General features: G+C 41.1%; 1 protein-coding gene across 2 annotated transcripts in view; it reads left to right on the top strand.

The window, feature by feature from the left end:
* The first annotated feature begins 1,594 nt into the window (after nucleotides 1–1,594).
* TSPAN5 (tetraspanin 5) overlaps nucleotides 1,595–15,366 on the top strand; it is an 85,575-nt gene continuing 71,803 nt past the window's right edge. The window contains exon 1 of one of the 2 annotated variants that reach the window (XM_032685322.1): nucleotides 1,595–2,094. In XM_032685322.1, the coding sequence (XP_032541213.1) occupies nucleotides 2,014–2,094 (81 nt within the window). In that variant the 5' untranslated portion in view covers nucleotides 1,595–2,013. The remainder of the gene's footprint in view (nucleotides 2,095–15,366) is intronic. The other variant, XM_032685321.1, reaches the window with a different exon arrangement.

A 15,366-nucleotide genomic window follows, 5' to 3' on the forward strand; every position in this document is an offset into this window, starting at 1 on the left:
AATTGTCTTGCCCTACTGCAAGGAAAGGTAATATTGCTCCTGCTTAGTATTGCCTCAGGCTTTTGTGCCAGAAGAGCACACTAGAATTCAATGTTGACTGGTAACTAACTGAATTTAAAGTGCTGTCACACTCATCGTGCTCAGCTTCCCTAGGTGGCCAAAACACTAAGAAACAATCCACGAGAGATGGCACAAAGCTAAAGGATGGGGATTTTTTTAATCCCTGTTTGTTTAGGAGAGGAAACAAAATGTGTTTGTAAACCAGAGAGGCTGCTGCAGGTGTTGAGGACTCTGTTACAGCTGGCATTCTGAAAGATCAATTACCTACATCAAAGCTGTTCTGCTGCCTTTGCTGTCTGCTTGCTTATTTCTGAGGCTGCACAGGAACCATAAACACAAAGTGAATTAAAAAGAGCAGGGTTCTGTGTTCAATACCCTCTTTGAGTGAACGGTCTAACCCTTAACACTAGACATCCCACGTTCTCCTTAAGCTGATGAGATGATGGGACAAAGTGAAATGCTTTTGGCTTTAAAAAGACACTTGGCGATGATATAGCTATGCTTGATTGAGAAAGCAAGTGAAATCATGTAATATGATGCTGTAAATGATGTAGGTTGTGTTTCAGTTTGAGTTGTTGATTGGGAATGAATGGATCAATAGGTAAAACATCTGAGATTGTTACTGAATTTATTGTAATAAGTATTACTTTACAATATTTTCCTCCTGCTTGTGAAACATTAAGCTATTAAGGGGTGCCAACATGTGATATTAGGAGTGTGTTATGACAGGAATATTATAAATGTTTAATATTAATAATTTAATAAGTATTACAGGTTGTCACCAATATTTGAAGCCACTTGTAAGAAGCGCACCTTAATATAGCACATTATTACCATACCCTACTGTAAGGCACCTGTTGTGCCCTTATCCACTGGTATGGAACATATGCATTACTGATGATTCACCTTTTTCCACCCTCTTGCCATGGATGGTCTTGTAAAGACAGTGTTAACAGCAGACAGGGATAAGGCTCATGTGATAAACGGCACTGTCATAGTTAGTGTATAGATGTGTTGCATTAATTTCTCATTTACCAATAACTTTATAGCTGTCAGGTTCAATATAAACTCAGAGTATGTTAAAATATAAATTCTAGCAATCATTGTAAAATAGTTCTTCACGCGTTCCTGCGCACACGGGGTCCCGTGGGACGCGATCCGAGGGCGCCCATTCAGAACAACACACACGGTGTAATTACGGTCTGGCTCCTCCTCGTTACCGCAGCCAGCCTGGAACCGGGGCTGTCGTCCGTGCCAGGCGCGGCTATTCCTCGCCGTCTCGGCATTCCCGGACCTGTGTCACCCCGGAGTGGAGGGAGGGAGGGATGGCAGCAGGACAGGGGGACGGAACTCCCGGGAGCGGCTGCGGAGGGAGCGGGGCCGCAGCTCCGCCCCTTCCCCGCCCACACGGGGCGGGCGGCGGCCGCGCGGTCTGATTGGCGGGGAGCGGCGCCAATCACGGGGCGGGGGCGGGGCCGGGCGCGCGCGGCGGCCGTTGGCGCTGCGGGGGCGCGCTCGGGGCAGCGCGCGGCTCCGGCCTCTGCCCGGGCAGATCCTGCCCCGCCGGCGCCTCTCCCGCTCCTTCTCTCCTCCCTCCCGCCGCGAGCAGCCGAGGGCGTCCTCCATGCGGGAGAAGAGGAGGAGGAGGAGGAGGTGGGAGCTGCTCGCCGGCCATCCCCGGCGCCCGGCAAGTCGGAGCCGACCCGCCGCCGCGCCGCTGCTGCCGCATCTCCCCGCGGCGCGGAGCCGGCGCTGAGCCCTGCCCGCCGCGCCGCACCCGCACCCCTCCTCGTAGTCTTACCTCCACCCTCCTTCCAGTCTTCCCAGCCCCCTCCTCCTAGTCTTCCCCCTCTTTTTTTTTTTTTTTTTTTTTTTATCCCCCTCCCGGCCCCCCCGCGCCCCCATTTGGTTCTCACCCTGGCCGCGAGCAAAGCGTCTTCATGAGCGCAGAGGATGTCCGGGAAGCACTACAAGGGGCCTGAAGTCAGTTGTTGCATCAAATATTTCATCTTCGGCTTCAATGTCATTTTCTGGGTAAGCGGAGCCGGTTGCGCGGCGCTTCGTGTCCTCCTCTGCCACCTCCTCCTCATCCTCCTCCCTCTCCATCCCGGCCGCCGGCGCCCACGGTCTGGGCACGGCCGGGAGCGACAGGGACGTGTGACAGCCAGGCGCGAGGCCGCGGGGGGATTTTGGATGGGGTGCGGGTGCGAGGCCGGGGGTGCCGCCGCCTCCGACACCCCCCCACCCGGCTCCGGACAGCCCTTCCCCGGGCAAGTTGTGGCGCTGCATTCCTCCACCTCCCGGGGATGCCGGCTCCTCTTCCCTTCCGGCCCTCCTAATTGCTTTTGTTGTAGGTGCGAAGAGGATTTCGTGCCTTTTTTTTTTTGCCCCTCCTTTTTTTCCTGTTTCCTCCTTCCTTTCCCCTCCTCTGCTTTGTGGTGGGGGAGGGAGGGAGCAGCCAGACACCCGGGCCTGGAGAACGAATTGATCTGCGTGTTTTCACGCTGACATCCCTGTTAGATGCAAATAATAATAATAATAAAATCACAGCTCAGGTTCTCTGAACAGTGATGTTTAATGATTGCACAATGGTGAAGCTGAGTATGGCAAGGGTTTGTTATGATTAGCTGTTAACACATACTAGTAGTAGCAAGCATAGAATGGAGGAGGAGGGAAACAGTATTTCCACCCATCCCTAAAGTTCAAGCCCATGGGAGGCTTGCTTGGGCATTTGTTGGGATTCTGGCTGTGATCTGCCTGCACAGTATCTTGTTGCACCATTCTGGCTGTAGAGTAGGCAGAACTGTATAGTGAAACGTAACCTTCATATACTAGTACTTCTAGCATCTTCTCCACGTGTTGGATTTGAAAGAGAAGCAGCTGGTTTTGTATGTACATGCCAAATTTCGGAACCGCAGAGGGGAAGGATGTGAGCATTCTCACACAGGTGTAAATGATGAGGTCTTCTTACTGCATAGAATGTTCAAGTCGAGTGAAGGGTCTTACATGTACAATCCCTCTCTTGTCATGAGATGTTCCACATAACAATGAGAAACATGCACAAACCCAGGTAGGGTGAATGTATTTTTGAGGGGCTTTGAAAGCAAGTTAAATATATATCCACTATAGTGGCTTGTTTGGACTAGAAAGGAGAATTGAGGAAAAAACCCCACACCACTTTGAAGTTTTATGGATGAAAATGGGGAAGAACAGAAGAGAAAAAACCTAAGCAGTACTGAGCTTCTGATTGTCCCCTTGGTGAGAACAGAGAGTGGTTACATGGGCAGCAGGTATCCATAGCTAATCTCAAGTCTGTTTTCCTGGAAAATAAAGATACCTGAAGAGGATGTTTGAAAGGATGGGAGTTTTGATTAATTACATTTTTATACTGAAATACCTTTCCTTAATCAAGAAGGTATGCTGCAAGAGTGAACCTGACTCTGGCTTTATGTCGGTGTTTACTTGGCCCCAGGCTGACCCCTGGAGATGAGTGGTAGCAAGCTTTGTAGTATTCTGACCCGACAGAGCTGTTTTGATTGTACTCTTCCGTTCAGTTTTTAGTGGTTGAGTTTGCCATGGTTCTTTTCACTTGTCTGTTTCTTTATTTGGATTCTCCTATGCATATGTTTATGTGAGCATGAATATTTTTCAGCAGGAAACAAGTGCTGTGAGGAACATTTGAGTGCAGTGTCCTTGGACTAAGAGAGGGAGATTATGGTGAAATCTACATAACGATGTTAACATGCTGTTTCAGGCACTGTCAGTATATCAGAGGCTATACACCCTATAATTGCCTTCATTTTGTTTTCTGAAGGTTAATGTGTGCAGGGTGCAAGTGGGAAAGTGGTATGTTTTACTATGTTTTCTGTAGCTACTCGTTTTCTAATCCTGTGTTCTTGGGGCTGGTGCAGCACAGCTTCTGCAGGTGTGCCTCTCTTGTAACTGAATGGGCCAAAGGATATTCCACTATGCCAGAGGCTTTATACTATTGGAATGCTAATCTGAAAACCTGAAAAAAATATAATTGTATATCACCCACTCAGCCACTTGCTTGATGTGTGGCCCTTGCAGATTTCCTCTTTTGTGAAATGCTAATCATCTCATTTGTGTTCCTGGCAAAACTTCTTGAAATTCACGGAGACCAAGCACTTTATAAGAGTTTAGTCATTTCTTTAGAATATTGTAATCTCTTTACAAGAAAGCCTGCATCTTTCATGATTTGGAGTGAAAATATAGGCAGTTACTCTCATAGAATACATTTTAATATTGTTTTTACTGAATTAATAGCAAATCCTTCAATAGTCTATGATGAAACTAGGCCAGAAAAGCTGTAAATGAAAATTGCAAATTCAGTTGGCTGTTTACAGAAAGTAATTACCAAAAATAGCCACTAATGTAGTAATTTTATACAGGTCAAAATGATTAAGAGGTTGTCATATTAATGCCATGACACTCTCCAGGATCTTGCAAACATGGAGATACGTAGCACACCTTTGATAGACCTTTTACCTGAGCATCGTTATATAGTTGTTTCAACACAACCTTTAAAAATTTTAATGTAAACAAGTGGGAAATACTCTTTATTCTGCATCATAAACCGATGGACTAAAAGAGAATGAGTTGGAAGAGTAATGATTTTGACAAGAAAATTGTCAATGCCTTGAATAGAGGAATGTTATAGATCTGCTGAAATGATTGGGAGAGTGATTGCACATGCTACTTAAACTGAAATTATTACAAAAAATCCGAGGCTTTAAATGCCACAGAATATGGGCAAAATAAATTACCAGGCCTTTTTGTCTTTTTGGTTTTGTGCTGGTTAGATATTTCTTTCTTTAAAAAACACAACTGAATTATTAGAGCAATGACTATGGGAAAGTTGCACTCTAATGGTCTGTACGTAGTTGTGACTAAAGGTGACAGTATGCTTTTTGAAGATAGTTCTCAGACTTGCATCACACTAGGTAACATGTTCTTGCCTAAATATGTGCTTCATACTGTTGTAGAAGACAATATTATCTGCTGAGTCTATGCATAATTAATGTTTTAGGTATATTTGCAAGCTTAATTTCTTTTGGAAATTCGGTATTAATGTTGGTAAATACGCTGAAAGTGTTTGTTCAGAAAAACTTATTTTATGAGACTACTATGCTGTCATGGAAAAGGGAAGCTCATTTTGCAGTGGTCAAAGTAAGATTTAGGAACGGAGAACTAATAGGCACAAATACATCTAAATCAAAAGTTAGAACTCAATATTATGCCTCCCTTCGCATTGCTCAGCTGCTGTCCTTCTGCAGGTTGTTCATGGGGCACACACCTGTGCTTTAACTTGATTAGCATAATGCCTGTGCAAAGCACCACATGGTTTGTTACCTTTCTAGGCTGGCAGCTGGTGGAATAGACAGTGCTTTTTTATGAACCTCTCTGTTTTTGTCTAGGTAAACCATAAGCTGTAATATAAGGTAAGAGAAAGCATTTTTCTGTAGTTAAAGAAAGCAAACAAATGATGCTCCTCCCTCCTTTTCCCCTTAGGCTTCCATGTACAATGTTGTCAAAGATAGAGTGCAAAAGGTCAAAGTAGGCCACCCAGCTTCCCAAAGGGCAAGAACCATTTTTCCCTCTTTCCCCCTCTACTTTTGCAAGACAGTTTTAGGCTGACTTTAGTTCCAAGAGCTGTTTTAAATTGTTCTCTGTGCTTTATTATATTTGATGGAAACTGCATATATATATATACTATTGCTTAACTCTGAATTTCAATCCCCATTTGATTCCACTGACCCTTGTCTAATTGGAAAGATATAAAAAGCACTGACAACTCAGAAACTTTTGCTTTATCTGGTGATTCACTGTAAGCTGTGAGATATGCTGCAGTTATGATACATCAGCATATTACAAGTCATAACTTGTGTTTTAATTTGCTTGGCATCTGATGGTTTTGATGGCAACCATATGGGAGTCTAGTCTTCCGAATTACAGAGAGATAACAGAAAGAAAATAAGGTTATGTAAGTGTGTTATGGGAAAAGTGTTGGAAAAGTGCAGTGACCTTTAAAGGACAACCAATAGATTGCTTTTTAAATTTTGTACATTGTTGATAGTTTGTTTTCAGAGGGGGAAAAGATAATTTTTGATGTCAGCTGGTTTTCAGATATCCACAAGGAAGTTTGGGTTATGTAATTTTCCCTTGCCAAAACAAATCAATGTTTGGTCCGTGCAATTTTCTAATGCATTCTGTAGCATTTGATCTTTAAAAATTTGCATTGAGAAGACGTCCTTGCAGTGGAAGTGGAAACATTCTGTTCATTTCCCTCCCTTCCCTCTTTTATGATCAAATGATTTTTATTTTTTATTTTGCATTTCTTAATAGCACAGATAGCTAAACATTCCACAAGTGGTCTTGCCAGAAGCAAAACAATGCTTGTTTTGGGCAAGTATCCTGCTGTTTTGTAACAGTGAAGGGCAGTGGTGTATATATTGATGAAATAGATGCTTGTTGTGAGCTTGTGATTCTTGAACTCTTCAGTGTCTCTTTCAGCAGATGTAGCCCCAGTATTTCAAATGCATATAAAAATTTAGTAGCTGCTGGCTCCAAGGGACTTGCTTCAGTTTTTTTTAGAGATTGTTCATGGCATAAAATTTTTCCTTGCCCTATGTTCCCTTATAGCTTGGTGGTAGGCTGTGTCATTGGTCATACAAAAAGAAATAGGTAAGGAACATGGATGAAACTGTTTCCTTTCTCATAAATATTTGTTTTCCCAAACTAGGTGTTTGTAAATATGTTACTGTTTTAAACTCTTTGATGTCTCTAGTTTCTGAAAGACTGAAGAAGCATAAGGGCACAAGAGGTAGAGAAAACTCATTGTGATGGATTGTGTGACTCCTCCTGTTTGATGTCAATGTACTTCAAGAGAATATTATAGAAACTATCATAAGCAGCTTACATACTTTTCTTCTCTGTCAAAGATGAATTTGGTAAATATATTTACCAGTCTCTCACCTTGATTGAATTGTCAGAGTAAGTTTTTTCTGGTTGCACATCTATCTCAAAGTATGAAGAGTCAATTTTGAATCTTTAATGTTCCGGTCGGAGAAAAATGTGAGTGGCACGCAGAGTACGGGCAGTCCCAACAGAATACTTCTGCAAATGAAACATCTTACTGGTATATGTATGTGTAAAAAGAGGTTATCTTTGGTCCTAATCTCATCCCCTTTGTTGCATGTTGATAATACTTCCTTAATAAAGGCAAGAAAGCCATGTTCTGTAACGCTGAATATCAAGGTGGATGTGCTACCTTAATTCCATAAGGCAGTCTTGTAACTGTAAACTTTTTGGTGTATGGATTATGTGTATGAATATGTACATATTCAACTGCAGTATATGATATAATAGGCATATAGGGAAGGCAAGCATCACCTATACTGGGGAATAAAGGCTTTTTTCCCAGATGGGAACCCAGAAAACATATTCTTGTAAGCAAACAAAAACATTATGTACCAGGTGCAATAGATGTAGGATAATTTTCAGATGGAAAATATGGGGGAGAAAGTTTTTTTTGGGGGCAAGGGAGAAGGAGGGGTTTGGGTGTTTTTTTTGTTGTTCTTTTTGTGTGGAGAGTAGAAAGAAGAAAAACGTAAGGAACTTCTCTATCCTCTCCAGTGGACAGGAATTTGAAAATATGTATGTAATCTACCATTTAAGAATGCTCTCTAAAACCTAGTTCTATAGATTACAACAATCCTCATGTACTTCTTAGTGAACTTTAATTTATTCTTTGTTCCTTAAACTCTGTAAGATGCAAGTTAATGATTAGTAGAGGATGAGAAACTTGGGCTTACATTGCTTCCTTTTCTTTTGATTCGCATTCCTACAAATAGACTTTATGAAGTCTATGTTAAAAACAAATTAGAAACTGGTTTTGGCACCTGGACTACTACAAGTAATAAATTTAGAATAAGAAGCTGATGTGTTGTTAAGTGTTCAGGCTAGGTACTTCAACAGTTTATACTCCATTAACCAAAAGCAGTAAGCTGTGAAGATTTGCTGTGAACATTTAGAGTATAATGCTTTGCTTTCAATTAAAACTGGAGGTGAGAGAGAATATCTTTTGACCCAAAGAAATTGCTTGACCTAATTCTGCCAGTTAGGGGATTCTAATCTGAAACCATAGTGCTGTAGGAGGGAACCAGCCTTCAGACTTGGCTTTGCCCAAAGTATGCAGCACGTTTCTCAAGTGCATGACTAGTAGTCTGTCAACAGGACTGTCACTGTTTTATTGATATGGACAGGAGTGAGAAGCTAAACAGCTCATGAAGTAACGCAGCTCTGTTAGAGATGACCCAGAAGTCACTGTTAGCATTAGCCCTAAATGCCTTCCAGTATGGTAATATTTTAAACTCTTCTTAATATCTGACTTTTCCACTAGCTAGCATTTCATAGTGACTTTGTACTCTTATACCAGTTTCTGTCTTTGTTTCTCATAAAAGTTAGCAAGTATTGTTGCAATGCAGTAAAGAATTAAAACAAAAAAAGCTTATCCATTTTTTAATGAATGTACTGAATTGCATTTAATGACACATTTACAGTGCAAAATCTAGGAAAACATTAGGCCTTAAATCAGTAAAGAATAATCTGTTTCTTTTTCGTTGTACTGTTGTTGAGTTTGGAAAACATTCCATTTTTTGTGATTGTTCTGCTGCTCCTGCCACAAAATATCCTATCTCATGGATCACTGTGGATATAGATTTTCACTGATTTCAGCAGTATTTTGTGCAGGTGTTAAGGGTTGTTGTGGGTGGATGTCACTGTTGGCACAGTGCTCGTTGTAGCTACTTCTGTAACATACACAGAGATCTAGAGCAGTTCAGCCGCCTTCTTATGCTGGCATTTAAAAATGTCACTAACACACTGAGGCTTGCAGTCAGGGGTGCTTGATTTGGTATCAAACTCTGACTCAGTGTGATCTCATATAACCTCCAGATGGCCTAACTTGCGGAGATGCTAAAAACAGTCAGATCCTACTCCTTTAACTTTATAAAATAAATGAGCCAAATGGCAGTACAGGTATTTATTTTAATACACATCAGTCTCCACATCAGATTCTTCTGCTAATGTTTCAACTTCCCAGCCACTTTCCTCTGGACACATTTAGAATAAGTATTTCAGCACACACAGAGGATCTTATGAATGAACTGTCAATTTCCCACAGAACTGGGAAAAATCAATATGCCTCTTCCAGGCCTTGAAAATCCCTGTGCTCTTAGTGAAGACTCCATTACATCAAATAATATTGAAAATCATTTCAGGCAAAGTTCCTGATGTATGGTGATGGAAGAGCTTTTTTCTTTTTGCAGCAAAGCAAATACATATTATGAAGACACTTTGTATATCTGTTCTGTACCTTTTGTCACCTGGTTTTCCTAACAACATAACTTCTTATGGAAAAAAAAAAGAATTGTAGGAACTTTTGCTTAAATAGGTTCTTTTTCTCCTCAATAAGCAAGTAACATTATTTCTGAAAGTGTTTGGTCCTTCTTTGTGGTATTAAATTCAAAGAAAGCATTAAAAGGAGACTAGATATCTTTAGATACATGCAATACTTTGGGTTCATAGAGGCTTCTGTTTTGTTTTCTTGATCACAGTGTTAATGAGTTAAAACCTGAGTGTGTCTCCAGTCCTAGCTCCAGTGAGCTACTGTTAGAGGGTAATGAGTGTGATAGAAATGATACTGCAAGGATACTTGAAATAACTCAACCTACTGGGTGTTTCCTAGTGTTAGTAGCTTACATTTGATGAGAGCCCAGCTTAATTTACTTTGATTTAGGGGCAAAACTTCTATGATGTGGAACACTGTTTTATGTCAGGATTTTCTCTGTGTCAAGAGGGCAGACTCTCTCAACTGAGCTCTGGTGCCCTAAGCAAAGATGCAGTAGCACTTTGTGTGGGGTGTCACCGCAAGCAGATCCACCTGGTATCTGTTATTTTGTCAGAGCCTGCATCACAGGTTCTGCCTGTTGGACACCTTTGCTTTATGTACCCATGTAAGCTTCACATATGCATATATTTACCCTTGTGAGGCTAGGTTCTCTGTGCTTCCCTCGCACTGAACTGCATCTCTTCTGCTGCATTCTGTGTTCTGTGATTTAAAAAGAGCTTGATGGGAGTTCCCTCTACGTGCTGTAAATGCTTTATATATAAAAGCAGAGACACTGAGGAAAAACATTTACAGATAATATATGGCAAAGGTTTTGCTGCTTCATGCAATGCTTCGGTTAACTGTGTCACCTTGTGGAAGATCACTCTCAAGTTTGTCTTCGCAATGCCATGAGGTTAGAGTGTTTCAGGCTGGAGAACAGAATTTTGAAATGGTGACAGTTTGAAACATTGAGTCCTACTAGGTAATGAAGAGGAGGTTTGGCAAGTATCCGGGGCTATTCTCAGCTGGGAGTATACAGAGGTGTTCTACTATGCACAGAGCAAGGGTTTCAGATTTTTTAATTTTTATTTTTGCCACCTAAATATAAAACTAGAAAGGTTCCCTGTGGGTATAAGATAGCATTTCATAAAAGTTGTCTTCCTGACTGCCAGTTGATGTGGGTGTATGTCAAAAGGAATATGTGTGAATTCAGTCAGTCCAACAATAATGAAATATAAAATTAAAATAATTTAAAAAGAAGAGGTAAAACTTGCAAAGTTAGAATCCCTCTTTTCCAAGGAGTTATCCAATTAATTCCTAGATGAAAATTCAGCCCTTTGGCTTGTGAAGACTATAAAAATGTGTATATATAAATATGAAATATGTATAATTTTGCTTGAAAAATTACTAAGGTCCAGTTTCTAATCAATATTGCTTGATATCATGAGCATTCTTTTGTTTCTTTTTCTTTCTGTGAGCATTAAGGGGTCATGTGAGGTGTTGCCTAATTCAAATTTTTTTCTTCTCTCAATACATAGAAAGACCTATTTTTGTAGCGGGGCCACTTCCCCACCTTGGTTGGCAGTAGTTTCATGGCTGGTTTTGGTGTGCTATCTTGCAAATTCTAGTGTCAAAATGAAAGCAGGGGGGCTGCAAGTGGCTGAGGCTGGCACAAGGCTGCTGCAGAACCACGTGTTAATACAGCTTCAGTGGACTGATAGCAGTCAGTTACCAGATCTGACTGAGAACTCTCTCATCTGGAACAATTTCTATTGACCTGCTGTTTAGCTGCAAGAATGAAGTATGGGAAAATGGTAGGACCGTCTTCTCCTTTCCCTGCACAGATCAGCTTTAAGTGATTGTACCAGCATGGCCTGTCTCAGCTCTAGGTAAAGTGGTTTTGGACTCAGGAGTACACAGAGGTGTAAGACATGCTGCTGTGTTAACAGATAGCTCACTCCAGTGAGGACTGTTATGTAGACATTGGCTAGTTGGGAATACCCCTCTGGTGCGCTTTGATCTCTGTTTTTGTAAGAGTTGTGGTGGTGATCTGTTTTCTCCTTAGTGCTCAGTGAAGTGGAGAAACAAAGAGCAATGTTTGTCTACCAAGTTTATTGTAATGTGAACTTAATTTGAACTTAAGGTTGAGTGGACAACTCCATCATTTACCTCTCTAGTTTCTTCTCCTTCCCATAAATGTCATTCTAAACACCATGCCACTCGCTGTAATAATGCAAATCCTTCACTGGAGTGGCCTGCTAGATGGGGTGGCAAATGATCTCTCTGAAGAGAATTTGTCATGATTATCCCTTCCCAAGTAGTATCCTTTCTGGTGGCTTTGTTACAAACAAAAGGTTAGTATGCATTTAATGTTGGAGATACATTTATATATATAACACTATGCATGCATATATATATATATATATATATAACATGTACATAAAATAATGCAGTACTAAAAAAATTATTTTTTACTTGCTAGAGCAGAAGTTCATTATTAACTTATGTATTTATCTATTGTTATCTATCTAAAAGGAGCACTTGAAGGGACTGGAAACCCATCTAATTGCTGTTACAGGCAAAGGACTTTTTGCTTCCTCTGACTATTGTACTGTTCTGCTCCTGCTGGGAGCTCTGGCATAGTCACCAGTTGTGTTCCCGCTTCAGCTCTGTGGGCTGGGTGTGGTTTGAAAACATTGCTTTTTTGTTTTGTTTTGTTTTCTTCATTTTGAAGATAGGCAAAACCACTTCCTGGGTAAGTCTAGTGATTTGTGGTAATATTTAAATCAATGTTTTATTCTGCAGAAACTTTTCCATGCAAGTAAGTTTGTGTTTGACTCAAGAACATAAGCCTGTTAAGGTTTTACATGGTTTACATCTTTGTTGACCTCTGCTTTCCTTCATTTTTCCTAAACCACTCTCATGCCTGTGGGAGAGAAAGTAGCTCCTGAACAGATGCAGTTAATAACTTTGCATATTAAAGAAAACCACTGCCAGTCCTGATGAGACTGACACTGAAGAGTTTGTGCCACTGTAACAGGTGAATGAGTTGTAACTCCCATCTGGCCATTTTTGTTGTTCTGAGTACTCTTCTCTGCCCCATAGTTTCATGACCCTATCAGCTGTTCTGCAGAGGGGCTGACCTCTGACGAAGGCAAAAGGACAGCAACAGTGGGCAACAGTAGCTTGTGTCTTCAACTTTTCCCATCCCAGAAATTTCTGTATGTGTGTGTGTGTGATTTCCAGTGAACTCCCTATCATCCAGTATTTCATATATTATTTTAAATGTCATACTTAATAAGTGACAGTGATGATGTACTCCACTGTTACTTGTGGCTTTCTTGTCAATAGCAGCTTACTACTGCCTGGATAAATCACTGTGCCTCTTGTTACCTGATTCTTGTTGGTTTTGCCCTCCTTTCAGTTTGTGCTGTACTCCAACTTGCAGAGACTGTTCCATTCTCCAAGAAAGCTCTTTTTGTGTCTTACAGTTATTTGTGTCTGTTCTTGCTTTTGTCACCTGGATTTGAAAGCTCAGCTGGGTCTGTGCTGTTAGCCCACAAGAGCCTCTGCATGGTCATTGCCGTGCTCCAAGAGGTGCAGTTTGCTGTTTTTGTTTCTGGAATTCAGCCACATGTCCACAGGGAAGTGGGAAGGAGAAGTAAAAAACCCAACACTGAATTTTTTTGGTACCATTTTTAAGGTGCTTGTTCCTATTTGGCAAACAACTTTGTTCCATAAACATGTGCCTCCTTTCAGTGTAATGTGCAAGTATCTCTTTTTGAAACAGCAAGCCTTAGTATTGGTTCAAGACCTTCCAAATTACACCTTCTTTAGTTGTGTCAAACTGTGTGTCTGGTGAATATCAAAACTGTACACACTGCTCTGGCTCTGATGTGAAGAATTTCACATTTCATAGCAATTCATAAACAATTGCTGCAGGACTGAGCTGTGTAGGATCAGGTGAGGTGGAATGGATGGGGCTATTGTAGAGACTGGCATGGTCAGCAGAGATTTGAGTGATGTGCTGTGTCTCCTTTTTTGTACCACATGGAAGGCTTGTTGCTTTTGAAGCACAGGATCTCAACAAAACTTGAGGCTGGAGTACAGGACTGAAATTTAAAGAAGCTGGTGGTTGTTCCTGCTTTATGAGTTAGAAAAATAGTGTAAAGTTCTACATATTTTATGTTGAGAGTTGGTGGGATTCCTTTTTTGTATCTTTGGAGATGATAAGAACTCCAGTGGGTTTTGCTGTTTGTTTAAATCTCTGTAGTGTACCAAGGTCAGATTTTCATTTACTTTAAAAGGCTATCTTGCTCCAATCTGCCACTGTAACATGTCCTTAAAATGACTGCAGATATTTATAGAGCAACGTAGAACACTTCTGGTGTAGCTGTGTTGTCAAAATTGTTCAAGTGAGCAGTATTAGACACCTAGCTTGAAGAATTCAAAGGACTTTATAAGTTGGAAGGATGGACTTTGCATTGTGGGATGTGATTGGACTTCTGTGTAAAGGATGGTGAGAAGAGAAACCTGTAACTTTTCACAAAAAGAGCAGGAATGGAATACACCACTTGTTCATAAAGCAGAAGGTGTTTAAATTTAAGAATGTAGTCTTTTAAAAGTGAGAGGATAGTCATATTTTGTCTGAAAAACACTGCCTTGTTTTTTATTGTATCTCCATGTTACCTTCTGCGAAGATACTTTTCTGCAGTTATTGTTATCAAAGCGCCATTCTGGGAGCTCTCTTGTTATTGTTTCACTTTGTTTTGTTAGTAGAACTTCAGTTTAAAAACTTTCTACCTTGGAAAAAAACCCCACAAAGACAAACCAAAACAAACGTCCATAAAGATGTCTCAGAATTCCGAGAAACAAACTGTGGATCAATTATTAAGTGCCTTCCCTCTCCCTCATGCACTTCCTGATGTGGTATTAATTTTACATGAGCCCCCCCACATTGCCCTTCATCCACTTAGGGTATAGAGCACAAAGGCTTTCAGCACTGTAAATGATTGGGCACTTGTTACAACCCTCTGCGTAAGAGCAGATCCTGTTGACTTCAGTGGGAATCACTTGTTGGCAGCTGCATAATTGTTTTTCAAACAATGTAGTTTTTTACAGAAAAAAAAAAAAACACCAAACAAAAAAGGGAGGATGTGTGGGAAAGCTCAAAGAGGTATCCGAAACAAAACACTGAAAAGTCTTTCATAAGAGCTAGAGCAATTACTTCAGTTGCCTAAGTAGCTAAGAGCTGGCAAAAAGGGTGTTACAGTAGTTTAACCAGAAACTCTGGCAGAGAACAGTGGAGCCTATCAGGCAGCGTTCCTCCTCATTTGTGTTTTAGAGGAAGCATCCTACCTGACCGTCCTTTAGATGATAACTTCCCCTCAGTAGCAGCAGCTATTTGGGACTCTAGTACTTGTAGCACTGGGAGAACTCAGCCAATGAAGCACATAGAGTTTGTCCTCAGCAAGCAATTGTGACTGTATTCTCTCTAGTTGTAGAGTAGTGGTGTGCTTGGATGAAATAGCTTTACATGTGCTGAAATACCACTTAACAGTGGTTTCTGCAGGCTATGTGCCTTGCCACCAGTCTGGGCAGCGAGCTGGTCACCGGTGTCATTTTTTATAACTAGTGATTCATAGTACTTCATTGAGCACCGAGTCCTGCTTTTGCCAGGCATGGACATAACAGCAGCAACTTCATGATAAATCTTTGTCCAATGGAGCTGCTAATGCTCAGCTCTAAAATACCACTACTTATGTGGTGTACCATTAGCCACATAAGAAATCTCCACATTTGGTTTATGGCATCTGAACTTCAACAGCGTCTTGGGCTAAAGAGAATGACTTCTGCATGAAATATGTTCCATTACTGCTAATGGTGTCTTATTT

Source organism: Chiroxiphia lanceolata, chromosome 4 (assembly GCF_009829145.1).
Source record: "Chiroxiphia lanceolata isolate bChiLan1 chromosome 4, bChiLan1.pri, whole genome shotgun sequence".
NCBI classification, from domain to species: domain Eukaryota; kingdom Metazoa; phylum Chordata; class Aves; order Passeriformes; family Pipridae; genus Chiroxiphia; species Chiroxiphia lanceolata.